This window comes from Passer domesticus, chromosome 6, assembly GCF_036417665.1.
Source record: "Passer domesticus isolate bPasDom1 chromosome 6, bPasDom1.hap1, whole genome shotgun sequence".
Classification (NCBI taxonomy): Eukaryota; Metazoa; Chordata; class Aves; order Passeriformes; family Passeridae; genus Passer; species Passer domesticus.
The window spans coordinates 16,075,005-16,102,315 of record NC_087479.1 but is presented as its reverse complement, the minus strand read 5'-3'; the positions used below and the strand labels follow the sequence as shown (position 1 = coordinate 16,102,315).

General features: G+C 44.6%; 1 protein-coding gene across 1 annotated transcript in view; it reads left to right on the top strand.

The window, feature by feature from the left end:
- RIN3 (Ras and Rab interactor 3) overlaps window positions 1-27,311 on the top strand; it is a 66,256-nt gene that overhangs the window by 3,328 nt on the left and 35,617 nt on the right. Inside the window, exons 2-3 of the mRNA XM_064423538.1 lie at window positions 16,304-16,490; window positions 19,403-19,517. Of these exons, the coding sequence (XP_064279608.1) occupies window positions 16,304-16,490; window positions 19,403-19,517 (302 nt within the window). The remainder of the gene's footprint in view (window positions 1-16,303; window positions 16,491-19,402; window positions 19,518-27,311) is intronic.

Genomic DNA, 27,311 nt, shown 5'->3' with positions numbered 1-27,311 from the left:
TCATTGAGTCCAACTCTTGGGTGAATAGCCCATACAGGGATCAAACCCATCACCTTGGTGTTGTGAGTTGGTCACAAGAGCTTTGTTATCAAGGGATTCTTCTACCCAGGCTACACATACGTCTCTGCAGTGCAGTAAATAAATCTTATACAAGCTTTTACCAGGTTCAGGTTTGAAAGGAGAAAAAAATTATTTAAAACTCAAAAGCCATCCTTTGTAATAATCTCATATTATTTGAATCAGTGGGAAAAGTCCTGTTTGCCTCAGGAAGTCTTGTAAAGTACTCTTCATAGATAGGGAGTACTCTCACCAGAACCTGTGAGATGTGGTGTTTAAAGGGGAAGGGACAGTTCAAGAAACTGGAAAGAAATCAGTGTTATTAAATCCCTGCTGTCTGTCAAGCTCTCATAAGGGATACACTTTCTATTTGAGGTGGATGATGCTTCTCAGGAGGGAAATATCTGTGCTCAAGATGCTTTGCACCAAGAGTGGGATATCACTGTAAAGATACAAAAAAAGGAGGTGCTCTCCAAAGCTACTTGAATTTGGTAGGGCAGAGACAAAAATTTCCTGAAATTCATTTAACTGAAAAGCATGTTTAGAACCACACTAACTTGTTACCTGGTTTCTGCAGCACTTCCAGTATGTGAGTCCTTGCCAAACTTAGTGGATGCTTGGAACACTTGTGCAGTGGTACTGGTGGCAGCAGAGAAGGCAGCTGTCCCTTTGGTTCCTAGAGGACAGAGCACACTGGGAATGTTGCCCCTGAGCAGGAACCTCTCAGCACTGCAGAGTCTTATACCAGTGCTCAGGAATGGGGGCACAATTGTAGGCAATATTCTGATCATCTACTTTCTACTACAGGTTCAGCTAAATATAGTTTTTCACTTCCTGTCCTAAATGGCTACGTGCTGGTTTGTATTGTTGGCTTTACAGCCTGGAGGCAACACAGGCTGAAATATGTGCACATTGAAAGTGGAAAAAGTTGCACACATCTCCCTTGCTCTGTGTGCACAGGTGTTCATGTAGAGCAGTGGGTTCTGGAGACCAGCTGGGAGGGTTGCTTGGCACAAATTTGGGCTGGCTTCATACCTTATCAAACCATGTGTACATAGTCCAGGTACTTTAGAGATTATCTATTTTATATCATATTTCCAAATGATAATAGGACTATATTTCCACTTATTCATCAGTAAATATAGATGGCTTCTCTGAGACCAGCAATATAGGATTGTGAGACTCAGAAAAATTTCCAAAATGACCTAATGTCTAATAATAGACATTAAAGAAAACACCTAAACCAAATCCATTAGGAAGAAAAAAACTGGAGAGTTTTAAATGCTTGTCTGGGTCAATTGATAAAGAACACAGAAACCAAAGTGTCTTAGAGAAACTTGGAAAAAGTATTGTCCATCACAGACCTTCAATCTTCATAATTTTAAAGGGAGAAGGTTTTTTGCATTTGGGAATAGAAATAAATAGCTTTTTGGAAGTTAATTAGAATGAACAGGCAGCTCTTTGCAATGACTGGTCAAATTCTAGTGCAGATGGATCTATGGGTAGAGTGAAATTATGGTCATCAAAAGCTCTTGGTGCCCCAGAAGTCTATCACACTTTTCCAACTATATCAAAAGGCATTCCCCCTGTGTAGGGAAGGGTGTCTGTGTGTCTGTGATTGTTTCAGTTGCCCTTCGTGAGGAATTACAAATTAATGACAATTAATTTAGGTATTTAATATGTCATAATAATCTTTCTAATTAGATTTAGGATTAGAAGGAACCAGTGTAAAGCATGTTTAGCACATGTTCTGTAGAAGACCAGAGAGAGGCTATGATGGCTCTTGCTATAATGTCATCAGTTCTGGGTGGTCCTAAAGCCACAGGGGATGGGATGTGCTGGGATGGACCTTGGCAGTCCCAGTGTTCAGAGCAGCAGCTGAATCACAGATAATTGACCTGGCTGACCTGGAGCCTTTCATTCCTTCTGAGGAATTAAAGCAGAAATAGTTACAGAGCTGAGATGTTTGATCATTATTAAAAAAAAAATAGTTTTGAAGTATTCATACTACCAAAGAACACTTTCAGATTTCTCTAGACCAAAACTGAGAAATCAAGAATGAGAGGAGACTGCAGAAGAGAGTTTAAGAAGGCCTTCAAGAACCAGTGGAAGCAATTAATGCTAAATCATGCTACAAGGGCAATGAAGTTGCAATTCTTGGATCTCAGAGCAGGCATTGGTCTGCAGTGATCTGCAATTCAGTCTATGTCCTACATTTCTTCCTAATCCCGATTCTGAGATTAGTTTTTTTGTGGTGTTGGGTAGATGTTTCATGATGAGCAATGAAGCAGAATCTCTAGAGTAAATACAGACAGGAGCTAGACAAAATCATGTGTGCCTGTCTGCCTGTATGAGAAAATGTATTTTTAAAATGTAGGCACAGGTACTTGAGAGGTTTAGTGAAGGTGCTTTCTTCTCCAGAATTTGCTGAATGAGAGGAGGCAATGCTCATACAGCCTGGTAGACATGGCCTGGGTTCCTGACTGTTCTCTGAGCTGTAAAACTTGTTCAAAGCTGGGTCAGGTTACCATGGGCCACAGAGAATGTTGTATGGCACTTGTGGAGTGAAATCACTGGGGGCTGCCACGTACTCGAAGAGCAAAGTGCCTGAGGGGGATATACGTGACTGAGCCTGTCCTGGTTACACACCACTTGAACAAGGCAGCACAGCATTTCCAGGAGAGCCAGCCAGCAGCGGAGTCCTCTGGAATTCATTGTTAGAGCTGAGACCTGTCTGCAGAGTGGAGATGTAAGGGTGCTGGGCACACCCTGGCTCTGGCACTGATGTAGCTGCACGAAGGTGAGAAGGCAGCTGAACAGGCAGGCAGGCATCCATGGAGAACTATCCACCGAAAAAGCTGTACAGGGTCAAAATCTGCCTAACTATTCCTGTTGTTCCCAGCCAGAGAGGGCTGCCTGTGGTGCACGGGGGACAGGAGGGCTGTCCTGGTGCAGTGGCTGTGCCCCATCTGCTGTGGAGGGCAGGGCTGTTGCACAGGGTTGCTGGTGTTTGTGCTGCGTTTTCTTGGCACTCTCCCTCCAGCACTCTGTTTGGCAGCCCTGATCTGCTCACCCAGTGCAGGAGCACAAGTGCCATTCCCTTCTCCCCACCCTGGCAAGGGGAATTCCTAAAGCACACAGATGCACATGGCTTAGTTGGAGCCATGCTCTGGTGTCAGTCTGGAGTAACTCTCCAGAGCCGGACCCGGCTGAGTTCAGAATCCATCCCAGGCTGTCAGAGGCTGTATCTCAGAGAGGCGAGGCAAGCTTTCAGCTGGTGTCCTTTAATTGTGAAGTTTGTGGGGGAGGGAGGGGGGAAATGTGTCTGTGAAAATACCTGGTAACACAGCCCAGTGAAGCAGCTGTGGTCAAGGGAGCAGTGCTGTTTAACCTGTGCAAATGAAATAGAGCTACAAGCATCACGCAGTATGGTAAATATTGTAGCCACAAGCCTTTCCTCTGTCCATTCTGTACCTGTCTGAACTATCTAAAGTAATTCTACCTACCTCCAGAAATGAGATGGTCCCCTGCTGAAGGGGACCATGAAGGCAGTGCTTCCCCCAAGATAATCAGTTGCAAGAGTTTTGAAGTGCTTAGCTCCTCTTTGCCTGCACCCAAAGTGTTATAAATCTTTTTGCAAGCAAAGACGATTACTTGAGCAGTAAAGGATTAGCAGATGTGAGCATTGCATAGCTGCTTGTGCTAGTCACATTTTCCTAAATAGATATTCTGTTAGATACACGCAAGCCAGGGAGTGCTATGGAATGCAGCTCTTTTCAAATAGATGGATACATACATGCCTGTGTGTGTGCCTTTCCCAGACTTTCTACTAGCTTTTTGCTAAACAGAGAATGTATTTGTGTCCGAGTAAAGGATTTCTGCTTTCTGAATTACCGGTACCTTTAAAAGGGACAAAGTGTTTTCAGTAAGTGTAATCACATTGTGTGATTAATATAAAATCCTTGCTATGAAAGGATCTCTGGGTGGTTCATGGATATTAAGCCTCCCAACAACCAGCTAAAGACAGATACTGTTACTATAGGAAGGGAAACCAAGGCACGGATTCATGGAGCTGATTTGATTATAGACACTTATGTCATAGCCCAATCCCCTGGATCTTTGCTGAGCAGTGAAACTCTGGTCTTCCTCAGATCGTCCTTTAAGTTTGGGGTGATGCTAGGAGCAGAATCCATTTCTCAGAAAGCCTTTTCTCTTTGGTGGATGAGTTCCCTGTTGGATTATGGAGCTAAACCAGCTCTCCTCAGTGTTTACACAGCCTCTACAGCTGGAGAAAAAGTGGTGTGTTGGGAGGATGTGGAAGTGGTACTCTTCCTGCAGCACCCTCCATTGCCCTGGATGAGGAGGAGCACAAAACCCCACCCTGAGAGTTGTTCTCTGAGGCAGACCTGGAATCCTGGCTCTGAGAAAGATCCTGCAAGAGGTGTGGCTGCTGGGATTTGCTCTAGGTGACTCAGGGTCTGGGTATCCCTGGTAAGGTTGGAAGACCTGTCTTACTGCTTGAAATTATCTCCTGACCATGTTAATTAATACGTTCTCTTTGCTTTTGCAAGGCTAATGAATTGTTGGGGAATTTCAAGTGCTTTGTTGAAAGCAACTGAATACATACAACCTTCTTTGTCAAATATAGGGAATCCACACAGCTCACGTACATCCCTCCCATGGCTCTCCAGAGAAAGCCAGTCTTTTGAAGTCTCTCTCTTGGAAAAGCAGCTGTTGGGCAGAACAGAAAGCAGCTGCAGCCCCTTGTGAACTGGATTAGATTTTCTGCTGCTTGGAAAAATTCACCAAGGAAACAGAGAGAGACCAACAAATAGCAGAGTCTGGAGACAGAGAGCACTGCTGGCTACCTGCATCACTGTTCTGCAAATTGCTAGCAGACTTCTAGGCAAAACAAGGTTGTCACACATACTTGGTGAAATGACAGCCTGGGACCCAGCCCAACCTTTCATCTCGCCTGCCAAGAATCTTTCTCTTCTCTCTTTCCTTTTTGCCCCCCTTAGGTTCTCTTCAAGGAATTTGTCACTCCTGATACCCTTCACAAAACAAGAAACCAGGCAAAGCTCAAAGCTTCTTCTGCTGAATCAACATACAGGAAAGAACTTGCTTTGGCCAACTTTCCTTTCTGTCCATAGGACAAAAATGTAATACAGAATGTTTTTGTGTAATTGCGTCCTGAACTCCCATTCAAATCCTTTCTTGGGATTAAAAAGTAGTTAATTTTATGCTGGATCTCACTGGTAACCTTTCTAGCCAAAAGGGAAAACAGCTGTTATGCTCCCAGCAGAAATGGGTCCTCAGTGCTGGAAAATCAACAGAGATGGCAGGAGGGACACTGTGAACAACAGCCTGAGACAGGGGTAGATGATGGGCTTAGTCCCTTGGCCTGGCATTCTGCTGTCTCCGTTTGCTATTAGAGCTGGCTGTCTACATTAGCCTGGATTTACCCTGCCTGACTTTAGGTGTGTTTGTTTGTTGTGTCCATTTAGGAACCCATGCACCCATAGTGATCTCTGGTTTTACTGGAGAGCAGCAGCTCCAGGGAGTAATTCAGGGTGACTGGTGCCAGTGGGCTGAATCCAAGCCTTAAATTTGTTCATGGCTCACCAAGCTGAGCAGGGAGCCAGGCCAGAGAGCTGTGTCCAGCACTAACCTTCTGTCCCCCTCTGGCCCCCTGAGCCAGAGTGCCCAGGTTAGACAAGCACTAGCAGCCTGCACACGGATGTTTTGGGCAGGACATGACCAAGACAACCATGCTGTGGATTGTCTTAAACTATCTTGTGGTCTATGAACACAAATCCTGTGGCTCATGACCTACCTACATTTTAGCCCTGGCAATGCAGTGACCATAAACACAATTAAATAAAAAAGCTTGGGGTCCCAGCAGTGGTTTGGTGGGGTCTGGGGGAGCTGACAGGTTTGTCTTGCTGCTTGGCAGGATCTGTAGCCACATGCTGAGCTGCCAGTCACTGCAGGGACATTTTAGCAGTTTCTGACACTGCTCCACTAACCAGCCCTTTAGTCCCAGGCTGTCCCACCAGCACAGGAGGACAAGAGCCATGCTCACCCACAAGACAGGTTGCACAACTTAGCAAACTAGAACACCTCTCCCACCCTGAGCCGTTTCCAGGTGTTCTGGAGGTGTTCACCACTAGAAGGTTGTGAGAGACCATGTCCTTTCACCACCTTTCCATATCCCTGAAATACCCAAATGAGCCCTTTTCTTCTTCCTGTCCTTCCCTCAGGAAGGCAGATCTCTAACCTTGCCCCAGTGTAAATGCAGGCAGGGATCCCATCAGGTAATAAAGCAAGAAATAAACACATTTCTCTAATGCCTAATCAAAATTAATGAGGTGTATGAAATTGCTGGAGTGAGGCTTAAGGAGGACAGACAAAGAGAAGGTTCACAGATTTAGATATTTGTTTTTTTCTCTAAGAGCACTGCATATTGAAATCCATCCACACTGACACTGGAAGGAAAGCTTACACAAAGCATGAATATTTGTGTGTAAGCAAGCCACTTTGTGTGGTGCCTTATGAGAGGAGAGGCCTCAGAAGCCCTGTGCTCTGCTCCTTCAAATGCTGCAGAATGAAAGTCCAGTGGATTTATTTCCCTTGGCAAAACAACCATTTCTAGTTGCAAATTATGACTGAGATAGGCGTTTGCAGATATTTCTTAGTGCAGAGGAAAACTGTTATGCAAGTTTGTGTGGTTAGTCTCTCATAGCTTGTGTGCCTCCTGCCTACACTCAATCCCCTCACAAGGTGAGCAAGACTATAGCTTTTTATCATTAGTCTGATGTTTCTCTACATATTTTGCCAAGGTTTTTTGCTCTAATCATGCAGATTTCAAATAATTTTTAATGTATAGGGTTTGAAACAGAATAGCTTTATGAGAGCTAAACTGCAGTCTATTCTTAATGAAGTTTGAATTGGAAATTTGTCCCTCCCCTTTATTTTCCGTTTCCTTTTCCCCTCTTTGTTAGGTGATTACAATATAGAAAAGCATTCCCTGGCTTTCCATTCCCATCTTCCTTCCTGTCCAGATGAACTGGAAAAGGGCAAAACCTCTGCCCATCACCTTGACCCTGCAGTAAAAGCAAGGGTGCTTTGTGCTCCCAACACTTCAAGTGGTTTTGGAATGCAGAGAATAAGCCTTTCTCTCCAGGTCATGGCTCAGCTCTGAGCACTGACATGGGAGGGTGAGGGAGGTCTGGGGTTTCCTTATGGTCTTAAAGCCTGGGAAGTTGTTTCTCTTCTTCACAACATTTGCTTCTGTTTTCTGCACTGCACAAGCCTTTCCAGAGAAGTTGGAATATCCAGCAAACATGTTTGCAGTTTTTTGCTGAGGAAGATGTCTGTTCTCTAGCCACTCTGACCCTGCCTTGGCTGGTGCTTCAGCAGCTCTCTTCTCTTTGCACTGAAAGGGCCTTGCAGAAATATAAATGATCCTTCATTGCCTGCACACAAAGAAAAATCTTTAGTTTTGCTGATACACTGTCATTCCTAAGAGAATAATTTGGCTTTAAAATAGGCAAAGGACACATGCCCTGAAAATCTCTGATTGTAAATGTGGGGGAGAACAACTTATCATTAGCTGAATGTTGTTAGGAAGGGAGCACAGCTAATAAAACCTGCAAAGTGGTTTTGACTTGACAAAGCATGTTTTGACTGAGTGAAAAGAGAAATACAGTTGATGTTTGTGAGACAAATTATTGTCTGCAAAATATATATGTAAAATAAATACAAAATAAATTTGCAAAAATAAATATGCAAAGTTACCTAAAGGCAGCAGTACAGTTTGTGAATATCAGCAAGATATATTACACACTATAGGATATAATAGCCCCAGTCCAGTGTGGGGCCACAGGCAGCATATTCCATTGGTGTTAATGGATGCAGGAAATGGGTAGACTGAAAGGGAAAAAAAAGCAGGTGAATCTTTGAAAGAAGGGCTCTTCCTTCAGGAATTTTTTTGATGTTTGTTTTTTGTGTTGTTTCTGTCCATGCCACGGCTATGAGTGTGTGTGAGAAGGCTTGTTTGTTAGTAGAGCTGACCTGGGAACTATCAGTAATGAGAATTAGTTTGTACTTTGTTTGGGGTTTTATGCATATGCAGTCCTTTATAGTATACATGACTTTGTGTATTTAAATAGAGGGGCAGACACAATGAACCCAGGAAACACAGAGAAGCTGGCAACTTAATAAACATTTAGTTACAGTTCTCCATCACTTGAGAGCACTCCTTGCTGAAAGACTGTTGACAAGGTCAAACAATGCCAGGGGTATTGCTGCTGCTTCTCTCTAAGCACTTACAATCAAGCTTGATTAATTTAGTAGGAAGAAGCATTGGAGGGCTCGTGGGAAGCACTGCAGGAACCCTCTCCTTCTCTGTCCCTGAGTTACTTGGCCCTGCTGCTCCTGCCCTGAGAGAGCCACCACTGGTCCTGAGCACCAGGTTTGTGCTCTGGTGAGGGACAGTGGTTACATGTCCCTCACAACACCAGCAGCTCTCTGTCCCTCACAACACCAGCAGCTCTCTGTCCCTCACAACACCAGCAGCTCTCTGTCCCTCACAACACCAGCAGCTCTCTGTCCCTCACAACACCAGCAGCTCTCTGTCCCTCACAACACCAGCAGCTCTCTGTCCCTCACAACACCAGCAGCTCTCTGTCCCTCACAACACCAGCAGCTCTCTGTCCCTCACAACACCAGCAGCTCTGTGTCCCTCACAACACCAGCAGCTCTCTCTGTCCCTCACAACACCAGCAGCTCTCTGTGTCCCTCACAACACCAGCAGCTCTGTGTCCCTCACAACACCAGCAGCTCTCTGTCCCTCACAACACCAGCAGCTCTGTGTCCCTCACAACACCAGCAGCTCTCTCTGTCCCTCACAACACCAGCAGCTCTCTGTCCCTCACAACACCAGCAGCTCTCTGTGTCCCTCACAACACCAGCAGCTCTCTGTGTCCCTCACAACACCAGCCGCTCTGTCCCTCACAGCACTAGCAGCTCCCTCTGTCCCTCACAACACCAGCAGCTCTCTGTCCCTCACAACACCAGCAGCTCCCTCTGTCCCTCACAACACCAGCAGCTCTCTCTGTCCCTCACAACACCAGCAGCTCTGTGTCCCTCACAACACCAGCAGCTCTCTGTCCCTCACAACACCAGCAGCTCTGTGTCCCTCACAACACCAGCAGCTCTCTGTCCCTCACAACACCAGCAGCTCTGTGTCCCTCACAACACCAGCAGCTCTCTCTGTCCCTCACAACACCAGCAGCTCTCTGTCCCTCACAACACCAGCAGCTCTCTGTGTCCCTCACAACACCAGCAGCTCTCTGTGTCCCTCACAACACCAGCCGCTCTGTCCCTCACAGCACTAGCAGCTCCCTCTGTCCCTCACAACACCAGCAGCTCTCTGTCCCTCACAACACCAGCAGCTCCCTCTGTCCCTCACAACACCAGCAGCTCTCTCTGTCCCTCACAACACCAGCAGCTCTCTGTCCCTCACAACAGCAGCAGCTCTCTGTCCCTCACAACACCAGCAGCTCTCTGTGTCCCTCACAACACCAGCAGCTCTCTGTGTCCCTCACAACACCAGCAGCTCTCTCTGTCCCTCACAACACTAGCAGCTCTCTCTGTCCCTCACAACACTAGCAGCTCTCTGTCCCTCACAACACCAGCAGCTCTCTCTGTCCCTCACAACACCAGCAGCTCTCTGTGTCACTCACAACACCAGCAGCTCTCTGTCCCTCACAACACCAGCAGCTCTCTGTCCCTCATGACACCAGCAGCTCCCTCTGTCCCTCACGACACCAGCAGCTCTCATCCAGCAAGGCTTCTGCAGAGCTGACCTGACTCCTCACCTTTCAGAGGGGCAAGGCTCTACAAAGTTCAAAAGCAGATAAGCTGCAGTCACGTCCTTTGGCTGCATTAAGGAAGTAATGAGGAAAATCCAAGTGTTAGCTTTAAACCTGGTGATGGCAGTGGCCAGGGCACCAGGGCTTAGCAGGGCTTGGTCATTCTGCCTGCGAGCTCCAAGTGCTTGTGCAGAGCCTGCTCCTGAGGCTCAGCTCCTGCAAGCCAGCCCAGCTACCCCTGCTGAGCTCTGCAGGCAGCAGGGCATGTCCACACAGCTCCTCCAGTGTGCAGACTTTCCAGCCAAGCCATGTACCATATAAGACATCAGTCTGGTGTCATATGTGAACAGAAAACTCAGTGGCTACTGGTTACTTAATAAATTGACACATGATTTACAGTTCTTCCACCTGCACAAGGGGACATGACAACTTTTTGCCCTTGAAGTATAGTAGAACTTGTTCATTTTTGTAACTTCCTCTGTTGGTTTTCACTGGTGAGTGGTTTAAGGGTAGGTGAGCTCTCCCACACCTGACCACCGGATCCTCTGTGCCTTTGATGGAGCTCCCTAGCAGTGTGATGGCTTGTTCCACTTTGGCAAACTTAGATGAACATGTGCAAACAAGGCCCAGATGCGTGCAAACCTGCCAGCCTTCACATAAGTGGGCATTTGGGAATCCCTGGCAGGTACAGAAGAGCTCACTTCAAGTGAGACTTCAATTGCAGAGTGCAAAATTCACTGCTGAAATTGATGGTGCCTGTCACAGAAAGTGGAGTAGGTGGGAGACAAAGAGTTATGCTGAGCTGTGAGGTGTCAGGATATTTAGGAGACCCTTGGTTTGTCTTACCTTTTGGCAGCTGGAACAGCTGCTGCATTGGCTATTAACCTTGGTCCTTCCCAGGCTGAGCCAAAACTCCTGGATGTGCAGAGCATCAACTGTAGACCAAAGACCAAAGAGCAGAAGGGTGGACAATTAAGTAGAGGAGGAAGAAGGGGAGCAGTGAGCAGGAGGAAGTGCTCTGCCAACCACAGGCTTTCCACAGACCACAGGCTGAGAAGCACAACTTCCTGAGCTATAAACTTGTCACCAGGGTGGGCCAGTAACACAAGCATTCTGCAAGGTAGGGAGGACACTGGGCAGGCAAGCCTGCCTCATGGGACACACTGAGCTTCTCACATCATTTCCATTATCCAATTTTTCTGCACACCCAAGAACTTTACAATGCAGGAAGCTCCCATGGCTTGCTTTACATCCTACTTCCTTTCTCCCTCTTTCTGCCTGTCAGACAACAAGAAACTTGTTTATTTCTGACTAGAGGGTGACAATTACCCGGGTGTGATCCCTGAAGATCACAATAACTTCTCTTTCTACTTTTGGGTTTTCCGTTGTTGGTTATCTTATTTCAGTTTGTTGGTTTGACTTTTGTAAGATCCCTTGGCTCTGTTATGAAAAAGCACTTATTAAAACCTGAATTTTCTGCAGGTCAGCATTCATGTTTGATGCACAAAATTAGCTTTTTTGCTATGGGTTTTTCAATATATCACTTTGCTGCTTTCCCATCTTCCTAATACTCTGTTTTATGATGAAACGATTCCAGAATTTCAAAGATGTTGGAGCTCTTCCGGCAGCTAGGTTGGGTTCAGGGTCTCACTTCCACCACCAGCTGGGAGAAAGAAGAACCCAGCAAGGTGACCAAAGGCAAGTCCAGAGGATAAATGAATCCTTCTCCTCCATCTCAGATAATTTGAGCTGAACGGATGAAGTGATCAAAGATGGGCTAGCTTATGAGTGTAAGTAGATGGTATCAAAAACTGGCCATTTCTAGGGTGGAAGCAAAATGAAGCTTGATGTCCTCTAGCTGTGGCACTGCATAATTTCTCTCACAGCGAACTGAAAGTAACAGCACACAAATTCACGTGTCTGAACAAAGACTTTTAATAAGTCTGTGCAGTTATGACACCAAGCTACCTCCATTCAATGTGTTCCTTAACACCTGTGTAATCAGAAGTGATACCAAACCAAACAAAGCAGCTCTGTTTCTTGCAGTGGGTGAAACCTTGTACTTTAGTTGCTGTTCTTGTAGCTCCAATTATTCCTGTAAGGAAAGAAGGTGACCATGAAAAAAAGAGATCTGCCTCTATTGCCAGTGGCACAGAGCCCTGCAGCTGAGTCCAGCTGGGCTGGTTGTGACACAAGATGTAAACCAGCCCTGCGAGTCTTCTGTCAGTCTCACCCATCTCCATGAAGCTCCATGCTCCCAAATATCTCTTTTAACCACAGGAATTAACAGCACTGCCTATCAATTTCCATCAGGACTGCTCTGTTGGCTTCAGAAACTTCTATCTTTTCCTCCTGCTATAAGTGCTCCTTATAACCATTGGGCTTGAATGGTTTCCACAAGTCAGCTTCAGTCACAAGCTGGCTTGTCCCAAATGGTATCCCTTCAGGTACCAGGTAGCTTCGGTGCTGCTCTGTCACCTGGCACATGGACTTGTGACTGCCTGTATTTCTCCTGCAGTACCAAGCCAGCTCACACTCATTTTGACCTGTGGTTCCTGCTCTTCTATAAGTGTAAATATACCATTGTATCTCTCTCCTTGAGGGCAGCACAGCAAACCTTTGCTCTTGCTCTTTCTTGATGTCTCCTCATTTTCAGAGGGAGAAGCAAAAGCAATAAAACATAATAATAAAAGACTAGCTCCTAATTCTTAAATCTGGTCTGCTTAAACAATACTAAGGCACTCTGTCATTACGTATCAGTGCACTACAGAGCATTTGATTTACAATTTAAGATTTAATTTTAAAAATACACTATGTTTCTTCTCAGAGCAAATGTGCAGGAGTGAAGAATTAATCTGGCAGTCCCTGCTGCCGTTTCACACAATTGCTGTGTCTCAGCTGCCTCAGGGAAATTCAGAGTGACCAGCTACATATAGTCCAGCCAGGAAGCCCTTAGTGTCAGCAGGTTTGTGACAATATTTCTGAAACCCCATGCAAAGGTATGCTCAGGCTTTCACCTGCACCAGTAGGTATATAACCCTAGTATTCAGTGGGTTATATCTCCTTCCTGGTCTGCTGACTTCTGGGAATATTCAAGTGGCAAGTGTGGCTCCTGGTTTTTAAAGCAGTGAGTCATGGTGGTCATTACTGCAGTGTACAGTCACTGTGCAATAATTCAAACCATCATTTTCATTGTATTGCCTCCAACAAGCAACCTGATGCCTTCTGCAAGCCCGGGGCAGGTGTGTGAATGTAATCACTGTGCAATTAATTAGCCTGTGCTGCCAATCAATATGCAGCACACAGCTCCCTGCTTCCCAGCTGAATCCAATTTAGCAGAACCACTGCAAGATTTAAACATACTTTGCAGTATGAACTCAATAAAAGAAAAGAAAAGGAAAGCAGGCAGCTCTAGGGACAGCTTTTCAGCTTCACATCACACCTAGCAAAATGAGCACCTGCCTCTATCAGCCAAAGGGTTTTGCAGGACTGTGGGACAAGAACAGTTTTATGTTATTTTTGAAAACTGAGGCTTTGGAAATAATCTGATGCATGAATTCTGAGTGAGCAAGCTGCTCACCATAGTGGCCCTGGAAATTCCTTCAAAACTGGCAGCACAGCAAGAGCCCAGGAGCTGCCTGGGCTCCCTCCTCTCTGTGCAGCCACAGAGCTACCACAGAGCCAGATTAAATTGCTGGATTAAGCATTCCCACAGCCCCATCCAAATCTTTGTGACAGCTGTGCCCAGGACAGAAGTCAAGCGTCGGTGCCATAACTGCGTCAACTGGTGTGTCATGGGTCAGAGCATTACAGTGAGAAAGGTCTGGGAGGTCATGCACTCCCATTTCTTAGCCAGCACAGATTTGATTCAATAAAGTGTGTTCTGCTGCTCCAAACCCGACATTTTAAGAGATTTGGGCAATGCAATCCTCTTCTTCTTCTTCTGGGAATTTATCCATCATCTCTTATAACTCACTGGCAGGAAACGTCTCACCAAACATTCCCCTGATTCCATATGATCCCCTTAATGACACTTCCTGCCTCTCCTTTTGCCACAGTCTCCCCTTTCACTCATCCCTCTCTACAGGTACAAGAGCCTGCTTAGCTCTTTCCAGGCTGGTCTGGCTTCTGAGAGAATACCTCAACCCTGAGGGCCCACAAAATATTGGACTGCCTGTTCTGCCAAAAAAAAAAAAAAAAAGCCTTATACCCTAAATTTGCTGCACTGAAAGACTCTACACACTGAAATAACAAGATTTTCCATCAGGGCAAGCACCTTCAGGCTCTTACTCTTTCATCTTGTATTCTGAGTTTGGAATTTTCAATTTTCTATCCATTCACCAAAATTCAGACCCTACATGCAGCCACAAGTATTGGAAGGTCAGTTCTGTTATTTTTCCTCACCAGTCTGCCCTTGTTGGCCTCACCAAGCCCCAGCTGGTGCTGTGAGCAGGGCTCTCAGGGGTTGTGCCCGAGGGAGGGAGCAGAGGGATGGATGCCTGCAGGGGGCCAGTGCCAGGGTCACTGTGTGCCTGATGCTCAGCAGGTCCGAGCTGGCTTGTGTTGTTTTCCTGACTGTGTTGATAACCCTCATTTCCCTCCAGACAATGGGGTTCCTGAGCATCAGTGCCTTGCTGGCCCCACCTTACATAATTAATGGCTAACAAAGTTCCTCAGACAGGAGCTATGGCTCCCTCACCCTCTGGTGACACAGCAAGACATTATCAGCATTGACCTCCTTTTGACTGAGGTTTCGCACATCATTCAGATGTGATCAGGTTCAAGTCTTTGTGACTAATTAGGGGAGTAATTTTTGCTGTTATGGAACAGTCATTATATGTCAACTTTCTTTCCCTTCAATTCATTACTTCTTTCCCACTACTGAGTATGAATATTGCCATCCAACACATGTTTTCCTTTCACATGGTTACAAGGCCTTTTTTTGGTTGTTTCTTCTGTAAAAAACCCCCAATGATGACTCAGGGTAACTTCCTAAAGCTGTATTCCATTGTTTTTCTCGATATGTTCAGATGATATTGATTAAAATCACATGCTGTTAAATCTAAAAGAAATTCCCTCACCTATGTGACAAGCTGGGCTTTTATCACAAGTAGGTTTCACTTATTTAAATTTGCTTTTTTTTAAAGCACAGTTCTCTCATTCCTACTGTCTTGACTATGATCTTAAAAAAGGATTGATTAAAATATAGGTTCTGTGAAATAATAACTTTATCTACAACCCAAATTACAGAAGCACCTGTATTTTCTGAGAAAGCTGTCTGTGAAGGGTTGAAAAAAGAAAAAAAAAACACTAAAAAAATAAAATCTCTGTGTTGCTTTTGGGATATGAAAGGCTATTTTTACACAAACTGACGTTTGGGACAGACCTGCTGTGTTAGGTTAGGCCTTTGAAATTACTCTTTAGTAGTTTAAGACTGACCTTATTTGAAATGTAGTACCTTAAGATCTGTATCTTTAAAAATAAAAGGAAAAGGAAAAATATTTGAAGTAAGACCAAATAAAAAGTGAGAGTCCTATTTTCAGTTCTGACCTCTAAGCAGAAAATTAGAGCAGCAAAATAGTTTTTGTGTATGTTCTCTTACTTTCTCTTTAAATGCAAAATCAATTAGTCAAATGAATGACAAGCCCATTCCACTCAGACTCCACTCACCACCAGATCAAAAGAGGAAGTTCTCTGGGAATCTTTTGCTTTTAACCCCTGTGTGTTCTCAGATGCGTATCCAAATCCTCAGTGGCCACCACAAGTGCCAATTTCAAATCTGACCACTGACTGGTTTGATCACGACTTTTCCAGAAACTCACTTCTTGGCCAAACTATGACAAGCCCATATCCCCATGAGTCCATGGTCTTATCCAGTAGAGCTCTTGTGACCAGACTTCTCAGCACAAGCATTTCCACTGCCTGCAGAGCCAAGCACATGTATAAATTGACTTTGTCAAATCAGCACCATAGCTTGAAGCCAGTATTTATCACCAGTCTGCCATTAGACTGCAGGGACTCCTCTGCTGCATGGCTACTTTTGAACCATGAAACATCTCTCAGACCCTTCAGCTGGAGGGTGGCATCCAGCGGACAGGCATGCTCAACCCTCTGTGGCTCTGGCTGCCCCTGTGCATCCCTTACCTGTGTCTTGGCAGCATCGATGGGTGAGCCAAAACCAGCAGAGCTCAGCACAAAGCACCCTGCCAGCCTGCTGGCATAACAGCGTGCCTGTGGTGGTTTGATGCCCCTCAAGGAGCATTCCTGATGTGTAAGTGCCCATGTCTGTGTTTGCACTCACAGTCCTTGCTCTGCCCAGATTTCTGTTTGCAGCTCTGCTTACCAGGGGCTCCCTTGCTGTGTTTCAGCCCTGTCAGAGATGCCAGTGAAGAGGGGAAAGAGACACATCTCTGTCCGGCCAATGCTGTGCGAAATTGCCTCCAGCTTCCAGGGATCAGCATCCTTGACAAACTCATCAAGACATGTCCTGTCTGGCTTCAGCTGAACATGAGCCAGGAAAGGGCTGGGGCGATCCTTGGCAAAGAAACAGCAGGGGTAAGTCCAAAGCAATTTCAGTTCAGACAACCACATTTCCTGTCCTTGGTTAGGAGAGCAGTGCTTTTTTTTTTTATGTGGAAGCAAAAATATTTAGCAGACTGCTCTCTGTTTTCATTACCATTTGATGCTTTACCTCTCTCAGCAGCACAAACAGTTATATTGTCTTTGGGAAAACAAGGAATATTATCTCTGCGTTTATTTGTTTACCATGTAGATTCATGGAGATGGCTTCCCATTCACCACCATACCCACAAATATGGTGATTTTCCTGATCTGGAGCAATGAAAAAAATCTGTGAAGAAAAGGACCTTAGATTCAGGGAGCTGCTGGGGAGTAATTTTTATTGCCACAATTGATATCTGGTTTGCATAAACTGAGTGTTAGAGAATTATACACTTGTGCAAAGCTTAGAGCTCGTTTAAGGAAACAGAAAAAAGTGCCAAAGGGAGCTGATCCCCTTTTCTGAGAGGTCTGAGAGGTGAGGCATAGTAGGCTATAGATGTCCTGGCTGCATCCTTTGGGAAGGGCAGGTGAATGACCTGAGCTGATGTCAGGGCACACCTGCTCTGGACCTGTCCAGAGGATGTTTGGACCTGTCCCTTGGCCAAGCCAGTCTATCCCAGGGCTAAATGCTGGCGCAGCCCAGGGACACCCTCCAGTGGGATTCACCTGAGCAGCCTAGGCTGTGCAGTGCACCTCACCCTGAATCAGATTTCTCAATTAGATTGAGCAAGAAATCCTCTTTGTTTGTGCTCTGTCTGTAAGTGGAGATGTGCATGACTGTCTGTGATGTAGCCATGCCTGGCCCCCGGCCTCCTCAGGCATTATCCACTCCCTGCAGGCAGGGAGTTCCCACCTCTGAGTGGCTTTGGGGAATCATCCTGCCCCTGTTCCTCCTGCTGTCCTGGGGCACAGCCTTCAGCTGCAGTGGGAAGCAGGCAGGAGAAGAGGTGGTGCCTCAGAGGTGTCCCAGGGCACGGGCAGAACCTCCTGCCCTCTGGGAGCCCGCCTGAAACAGGGCAGCACCATTCCCACCTGTGGTGAAAATAGAAGAGACTGATTTCAATAGCAGCCCTGACCCAGGGGAAGTACACTACTCAGGGCTACGTACAGCTCAGAAAACCCACCTCCTAATTCTCTGAACAGCCATAGTCCAATTTTAGCCTCTGGATCCATGGCAACCAGGCGTGCCGATCAGGAAAAAAGAAGTGATTCATTTCCAGGTTTCATTTCCCTGGTTGCTTAGATTAAATTTCAGATGTAGCACTATAAGATGGTGCTGTCTGGCAGTCGTGGTTAGAGGGACAGCACTGCCATGTGGGTGGTAGGACCTGGGCAAGGGAGAGACTGTCCCTGCAGGTGCTGCCTGCCTTCCACCTGCAGACAGTGCAACAGAAGGTGGGGGAAATCAGCCTGTTTAGGGCACACACCTGTGTATTTATTTGCATTTTCTCTGCCCTGATGATCAACCTGAGACCCTGGGGCTCCATTTCTCCTGAGTTCAGAGGCCAAGATGACAGCACTATGTGAGGTTGTGAAGCAGCTCCAAAGCTGTGTGTTCAGCATGGGTACTTCAAAGTGACTGGAGATGCCCTTATGACTGAGACTCATGAATGAAAAGGTCCTGGCTTCTAGACAGCCTTTTAAAAATTCCTCTGCCCAAGAAATTAATGCTTTTTTGCTAGATTTCCATACATTACAGCTGATGAATGATTTTATCAACTCATACTTCTCTTTCTAATATTAATATCCAGGCTACAAAATTAGCTTGATTTTTTAATTCAGTTTTTAAAAAATACCTTGACTGCTTTCTGCCTAAGCTTACTATCAAAGAACAGATGAATGTGAAGATTATTCTGTCTTTGTATCTGCACCTTCAAGATACAAGCTAAAAATAGCCCTGACAATAAGTTTTAATTAGAAACACACTTAGGATCTCATGCAATACAAAGAATGAGGCATTTTTCCTTTTTCTTGGTGGAGCAGCTCTGTGGGAAGGGACCTGTAGGGATGGAGGCCAGCGAGCTGGGCACAGACCCACTGAGGAGAGGCTGTGGCACCAGGGCTTGTTCAGCCAGAAGACACCTCCAGGAGACCACACAGCAACCCCTGGTACCTGCAGGGAGGCCATGGAGAAGATGAAGGCAGGCTGTGCCCAGCACTGCAGGGTGGGAGCACAAGAGGCAACAGTGTGCACTGAAACCAGAGGGGTCCAGACTGGCTGCAGGGAAGCATTTTGTCCCTGAGAGGACTGCAAGTGGTGGGACAGGTTGCCAAGAGAGGCTGTGCAGTCTCCAGCTTTGGACATTCTCTAGACTTGTATACAGACAAATCCCTGAGAAACTTGGTCTGGCCCCATGGCTTCACCCAGGGGATTGGAAAAGGGTCCTCATAGGATACCTGCCAGGCTGAGTGATCTTTTGGTCCCATAAAAGCTCTGCCATGGACAGTGTTGCCACCAGAGCCTTTGGCCTTATGCTCCTCTCATGGACACTCAAATCCTTACCAACTAAAGGTACAAGTGATTCTCTTGCTTTAGACCTGGACTGGGACATTCTGGGGTGACTCATCTGTGATTTAGGGCACTGGTGTGAGGACCATCACTTAACAAATTGTGAGTGCAGTTTTAAATCTTCAGTTAGTGAAATAGTTTGCTTTAGGCGCAAGTGGGACGTAAGTGATACATAGAAACTTTGCGAGTCCCTTTGGAGACCTGAATTTCACTTAGATGAAATGTCCTTTTCTCCATTATTTTTTGTTGTATAAAGCATAGCTAAGTGGAATGAAGCTAAAATAAGGCTATTTAAAGGTGGATTGTACTGATAAAATCTACATTGCCAATGACCTAAAATAAGGTTTAGAAGCTCATCTAATATAGCTGAGCTCTTGATTCTTTTCTCCTTTTTCAGATATTCTTAGTTAGGAAAGAGAGCAGTGTGAGCAACATGGTCCTTGCAGTCCGCCTGCCAGTGCAGAACGAGGCTCCTGGTGTGCTGGAGTACAACATTAAAGAAGAAAAATCAAGTAAGGTCTTCACATTTTCTGGTCTTGCTCTGGTTAAGGTACTGCGTCCTCTTGTGATCACCAATATTTATGTAATCTCACTTGCACTGAAAAGGTTTCTCTTGTGACTGGCAGCAGGTCTTGCTTTTATGATGTAATTCAGTTAATATTTCCTGCAGCTGCTTTACCTCAGCTCTCCTGTGGTTCTGCACCTTCTGTTATCATTTACAGACTCACAATAGGGAAATAAAGCAGCTCCAGATGAGGAGGCCAGTGCTTTGATCAAGTGAGGGGAGCTGCCTTTCACCAGCTGGAAGTCTTGAGGAAAGTGGAAAGCATTGGCAGATTAAGCTTGGTTAACTCACTGACTCTCTCTATTTAAGCCACTGAATTTGGGGGTCAGCAGTCTCTGACATCTGCTACGTTGCCTTTCCATGCAGCTCATACAGTCCCACTGAACAACAAGTCACTCCTGAACTGTTTGCAAAGCCAGCCAGGGAAGCAGGTGGCTGCTGGTACCAGTGCTATTCCCAGCTGGATAGCCAAGTCTGCCATCAGCAAATGAAAATAAATTAACCCAGTTCAAAGTCAGCCACTTCTAATCCAGCCCTCTGTGTAAATGGATGTGTAAGGCATATGATGTCCATTTCCAAAGGAATATTTGGAAACACCTGAGTTATAGGATAGTCATAGAAACATGCACTCAAAAGAGTTCATAAAAATAACTTCACACTATTTATTTATGTGAACACAATAACTTCACACTATTTATTTATGTGAACACATTTAAATCCTCTGCCATTAAGCTCTGTCCCAAAGCCAGGTCTCCAGAGAAACTGTTTTATTCTTTGCTAAAACACTTCTGTTTCTGCAGATCAGTGTGCAACATCACTTTCTCCTTGTTCAAATGAACTTTTACAGTTGTTCAAATAGTTCTTCCTTCTCCTATATTTCTTCACATACCTCTGCATTGTAAACAGACTTTAAAGCCAGAGGTACAACTGAATCTCTTAAACTGTTCTAATCTCAAGGCCAGACCACAATCTGTCACAGCACTGCTCCTGCACAGGGTGCAGATCCCTGTCTGACTGCTGCATCCCCCTGGGAAGCTTTCTCTCCTCTGCCTGCTCCTGGGAGCACCCGGCTCTGGAGATGTTCAGTGTTCCGTGTGAGGGCAGGAGCAGCAAACCTTTTGCCACAACTTCAGGTGTTCAATTAAGAATACAAGGGCAAGGGTTAGCTGCAGAAACCTTTTCTTTATTTAGCTATTTGAACTTGCCCTAGGACTTTCAGATTTTTCATGGTGGGGAATCAGTTTTTGATGATTCAAGCTTTCCTTTGGATAAAAGTTTAAAAAATCAAATAATGTCATCCTAAAATATGTCAGTTATAGAAATGTTACTTCTTCGCTCACATCCTGTGCCATAAAAATCTGATTTCTTTTAGAACAGGCAAAGGAAAATGTAGTACAAAAATGTACTACATGAGCTAGCCTATCTAGAGAGACTTTGCTGCCATGCTCTTCCAACTTGCTTGCATTTTCTAATCTATCACTACCTTAATGCAAAGGATGTATTGGGAGACAAGCTTCCTGGTAGAAGTAAGAATTAAATCAATTTCCATCACTTTCATACAAGTTGCAAAGTAAGTGGAGCAGGGTAATTAAAATTCAGCTCTTATTCATAAAGCAGGAGAGCTGCCATCACATGCAACAGTCCCAGCAGCCATGAGGCTCATGCATTCCTATGGTGGATATTCACATTATTTTTAGCTTGAGTCCTGTCAGTGTTGTGTGTCAGTTGGTAGAAAGCCTCTCAGTTCTCCATCCTGCACTGTGTTGACAAGAACACACTGGGTACAGAAGTGATCTCTCTTTTGCTTCTTTTCTCATTTAGGGTAAGTACCCCAGATTTTAAGTTTAAAAGAAATTGAATGAATTCTTGTTAGTAAAGCCAAAGGACTGTATCTAGTACAAGGGGAGATGGTAAATCAGCACAGAGATTTGGTAATTAATTTGGTGATTAATTAATTCTTTACCTTTAGCTGCATTACTACACTGCCTTCTAAACTTTTTTTCAGAAATAAAATTAAAAGATGTCTAAATGGTTTAAAATAATTTAGAACCTGAGTTTCCTTGACAAGTAAGGTGGTATGTCTGGATTGGCTCAGATTAATGATGTGCCCTTCACTCACCCCTGGTATTCTGGAAGTGTCAGGGTAGGAGACCTCTGAGCACCCCCAGAAATTCTCTCTTGCTCTGGAATGCAAGTAAGTAGGAAGCTGGGTGTTACTCTCCTGAAAATATGTAAAACACCCCAGCTGAATAGCCCGATGGCCACTGTGGACTGGCAGGGTTTGTTTTTCCAAACATCTACGCTTTAACTTCAGAAAATCTCTTTCCTTTCTGGGTTGACACATAAGCAGTGACGTGTGTGACGTGCTCCAGGGAGAGCTGTTTGTCCCTTTCTGAGAGCTGGCTCCTCCTAAAGCGTTCGAAGAAGCAGGAACAAATTCTTCTCGTTACCTCACTTCAGCTCATTAGACTCCACACAGTTGATGCATTCAGATGTAAACTGAAATCTGAATTTGCCTCAACATACAGAGTTCTGATTTCAGGGAGAGTCTTCCTTCAGTTAAAATTCAAGTTGCAACCTAGCAAAATTCAAGCTTACTGTTTTGAATAACCTTGCCAGCTGCTTCTTGTCCTTGGCTGTTTGTAGAGCCATTGTCATTCCATCCTAATTTTCAGTCAGGATCTGAGGAGGCTTTCCCTGCTATCACAATGGTGGTACAGAAGTTGTTGCCCAGCCCCTGTGTTCTGTAAAGAGATGGCCATTCAATGAAATACAAAAAAACCTTCAGAATCTTCTTGGCATTGCACTGCCAGATAAGAGTGGTTCATTGTTTTACTATTTCTTTTCCTCATAGCAACTTTATTTATATTTGGTGATTTAGGGAAGTATAGTTTTCTGATGGGAAGACTGTATTTAACTGTGATTTCTCTTTTTAAATGGAAATCCCCAAAGAACCCACTAGGTAAGAGAATAAAGAAATGAAACCTCTTTCCCTTTGTTTTTGGTTTTTGTTTGGTTTTTTTTGTTTTTTTTTTTGGGGGGGGGGGGTTTTGTGGTTTTTTTTTTTTTTTTTTTTTTTTTTAGTTTTCATCTCTTCTGTGAAGTAGCCCTTAGAGACAAAAGGAGAATGGACTTTAAAATTTTTCTTCTGGTTCTTTTTGGTTGTAATTCTTCCAGAGACAGGAAGGCTAAATACCAGTGGTATCAGTAGCTATAGAAGAGGCCAAACAGTTGATATCAGGTACCATGTGGTTCATCAGAAAGCTGAGAAACCTGGCAAGTTTCAAAGCCTTGGATCTCTGTGGTTTGGCACTTGGCCTGAAGGATCCCTTACTTACTCAAAGCAGTGGAAATCTCCCAAACCTAAAGCTTGTTACAAGATTTCTACCATTTAGAGATGCAGTACTGGCAGCTATCTCTCAATCTTTGCCAAAATCTCGAGTACTTTGTGCACTTTCTGTTCTCAGAGTTGCCCCTTACTTCTGCTTCATTCTGAGATGGAGCCCCAGCCTCACAAACTGAGCAGCCCTTCTTCAGCTGACTCCTGCCTTTGGCTCTTCTCAGCAAACTGGTGGCAACCTCAGGCCCTAATTCCCTCTCCTTTTCATGGATATACATTCAGCAGTCATCCTGCTGACCTCAGCTCCATTGCAGCAGTATTAAAAAGGGAAGAATCAGAAGTTTAAAGTACATGTGCATTTCTGAAGTAGCTTATACTGAGAGCTTGGAAGAAGCATCTGAGTACCACAGAGCATGTAGTCCAGGTAGTGACAGCAGCTTTTACTTTCACAAAGAGTCATGAGGGCGCCTGCCACAGGGGTAACGTCCTTTAGAAGAGGAATGTTCTATCACCACAAACTGAAGTTAACAGTTTCTTTTGTTCTGGAAATTTTGTGTATAATATCTGAAGATAATTTAATTTCACAAGACACATTAATTGATCACATACTTCTCAGGAATCTTTTACATATGCTTTGGTGTGGTAATTGTTTTTTGTGTAGTAATTGTTTTCCGAGCTCTTCTGTACCAACAAAAAAGGATGTGATTCCTTTCCAAGTAAGCAAAATGGCACTAAACAGAAGTATCTGCAATTTCACAGAATAAAGAACATATTGCTCATATTATTAGATTTTTAAAAATAGAAATAACAATGAAATTTATTTGCTAAGTCCATCTTGAACTCTTCAGGTTCATGTCATAAGGGTTTTGAGGCTGGTCTGATCCTGCCATAGCTGCCCATCTCCTGTAATCCTGCTCCTGCCTCCCCATTGCTGCAATGGCTTGGCTCACATGGAGGTGTTTTTCTGGAGACAGCCCACATTAGCCCATGTTGTGGAGCTGCCATTCCTTATTTAAGCTGTACCCAGGAGGGACAATCTGCCACCAGACACAACTGTTCAGAAGCATCTTTTACAACACATGGGGCCAAGGCTGGGTTGAGCCCCCCAAATCAATGAATGCACAGTTGAAAAGGGGGGGGGATTTGCAGTGAAGCCTTGGCTTTAGTGTGGCTATTTCATTTATTAGAGGAAAATTATGAGACTTAACGTTCTCTGTGCTCTGACCCTCCAAGCTTCTCTGCAGACCAACTCTTAATAAGCTGGAAAGTAGCAGAACTCTTGAAATAACCTTAGCAAAATCAAATAGGAAAACCAAAACAAATTATCTCCAAGTAATACAAAAATGTCCAGCACATGATTAATACCTCCTTTGAAGGATGAGACATGGTGCCATTGGACACAGTAGCTCAATTTCTGGTTTATGGACAGCAGCTGTTCTCCAGGCTATGTGGTACGAGCTTGTGCTAAGGACCCACAATATACCTTGACAGAAAAGGTGCAGGCAATTACTCCACTCCAAAGCAGTTTAAGAGCAATCACTGAGTGCTGCTATAAAATTGCAAGCCTGGTAGCAAAAAGGGATGTTGATAAAGAAATCCAATGTCTGCCCTGGTCACCTTATTTAACCTTTCTTAAAGTGAGACTGAGCTCAGGAAGTGCAGACTGGAGTTTGATATGAAATGCTTGAGACAGGGGGGATTTAGGAAAGGATTACAACTGAAGTAAAACACACAGCAGCAGTTTAACCTGTCTGGTTAATTCCCCAACTGCTTTCACCTGCTTGCCATCAAAGTTTGTGAGGATCTGACCACTTTGTACATCCACCAGTGAACATCTGCCAGCAAACTGTCAGGACAGAAAGAAGAGTTACACCAGATACAGAGGAAGCAGAAGGACAGGTTTGCTGGGGAGACCACACAGAAATTTAGATGAGCAAAGATGTTCCTTTCCATGTTGGATGTTAGGAAATGTGAAATCAACAGGGAAAGATTACTGAAGGGCTAAGATTTTACAATATACTTCCTTGCCTTAATGATTCCAAATAGGTGTAGTCTAAAGATGTGAAAGCAAGCTTAATTCTCAAAGTCACTTCACTTCAGTCCAACACTGCCATTCCTCCTTCCCAAGCACATATGGGAAAAACTCCACAGCTTTTTATTATAGACTAATGCCATTTGCAGAGATAAAAAGGACATGTGCAGTCATTCTGACTGTCCTGTAACAGTAACAGGTGGAAATTAAACAACAGTAATCAGGCAGCAGCATGTTTACAGAGGGGCATTAGAGCAACAGGGGGATGGACATTGTTTGTCTTTGCAGGTTTAGCACTGAGCAAAGCTGCTGAAGGCCCTGGTCTCTACATCCCAGCCAGCCTGAGGTGAGGGCTGTGGGCACGCCTGGCATGATGGCAGAGCTCAGCCATGAAGGAGACAAATTCCTGTGTGTGCCTGCTCGGGTCAGTGCCTGCCACTGCTGTGTGGGGACGCACTCACAGGGCAGGCAAGAGCAGGCAGATTGAGAAGGAACAACTCAGTAAATGCTCTCTGTTGGCTCAGGCACCTCCAGATGCTGACAATAGACTGGCCTATTGCACTCCTCTGGCACCCCAGCTAACATGGCCAAATATGGTCATTTATGGCAGATTTCCCTCTTTAATTTTGTTAATGTTTGTTTTAATACATAATGCTGAGGCTGGATTAACCAACTCGGAGACTAAAGTACTTGCTGCTAACATGTCACAGTATGGTCAGGTGGTATTTTCCCACGTGAACTACATTGTAATTCTGCACAAATGAGGTCATGGGAAAAAATAGGAGGATAGCTTGCTTACTGCAACCTACTCACAATTTAACTCCTTCAATGCGAGGGGTCAGTTGAACTTTGTGATATGTGCAGATGAACTTTGTGATAAGAATATTTTTGTGGAAGTGTTGACAGCTCTTGCAATAGCTTCCTCAGTTTTGCAAGTCTTTTTGCTAACACTCTGTCTCCTGGAATCAGGAAGTAGAGTGAAGATAGGCAGAAATTTTTTTCCCAGAAAGAAAAATAATCATTACAAATGCAGAGAAAAACCCTGCAATTTTGGTAATACTCAAAAACAGAATATACAGGAAAACAACCTATAAGAAGACAATCTGCCATTTAAAAATTTAATTTTAATTGCATTTATTTTGGATCCCTTCTGAACTAGAATGAAGATGGAGATAGAAATCTGAGGTACAGACTGAGATCAGAAAGATGGGATCCTTCACTTCATAGCTAAAGTGAATAAACTGATGCATGTGCTGGTATACCTGACCCTGACTTCTAAGAGGAAGACATTTATTTGGGTGGCACTTGCAGATTTTCCTGGGATGTTTTGAAGTTTGGGCTGGATGTAGCCTTGAGTGACTTGGCTTGACCTCATGGATGGCCCTGGTTTTAGCAGGATTTTGGGCTAGAGATGTGCTGCTGTCCCTGCCAGCCTGAGGGATCCCACAAGTGATAGTGAGCCAGGCTCAGGGCAAGCTGAAGGGCAGACAGCAGCTCTCAGAAGGGATGTCTCAGTAGAGCAGCAAAAACACTTCCAATTCTCTAAGGTCCAGGTTCTTGAAGAAATACTGCTAAGATTCACAGAGGGAGAATGGTGAAAAAATAAGTAAAACAAATATTTTCTGTACTAGTGTGTCACCTGTGATCTCCCCAAAACCCATAACATTCATTTCTTCAGCTTCTTCCCCCTTTGTGTATAGGGAAGGAGAGAATGTGCTCAGTTTATTTAATCAGTGCAGATTTGCACTCAGCTCCTATCAGGTACTTGAACATAGCTGAAAAGGCCCAGTAATGACCCACAGGGGTAATGATATGCCCCTAGGCATGTTGGAGAGCTGCGCTTGCTGCAGGCTGACATAGACTTCATCATGTGCCATTAGTAACACTGCAATGCTCCTGGACTGTTGTTGTACAGATATTGAAGGGAATTTTCAGTTGGCATGGGACAATCCAAGGAGTAAATACACATTCCACCCTTCCCAAGTCAAACCTCTCAAAACAATCTCTGGCTTAACAGACTGCAGGCAGAAGGGCCCATCAGAAAGTGTATTTGGTTACTTCTGTTATCACTGTAATGGTACCACGTTCTTTTTAAAATGAACTTCAAACAAAACAAATGGCCTCCTTCAGTGGAAGCCCTACAGCATTCAATACCAAAAAGAATTCTTAATTCTGTAAACTAAGGCATGGAAGCACGGTAGGACTATTTAGAGCTTTGATTTCCTCTGAATAGATGAGAGGCTGAACCTGACATTACAGAGTGAAAAGATCAAGGTGGTGCTTTTTTTGGGTTTTGGGTTGTGTGGGGGTTTTTTGATAACCCATTCTGGCATTCAGTGACACAGTAAAGGGAGGACTGACTTGGCAGC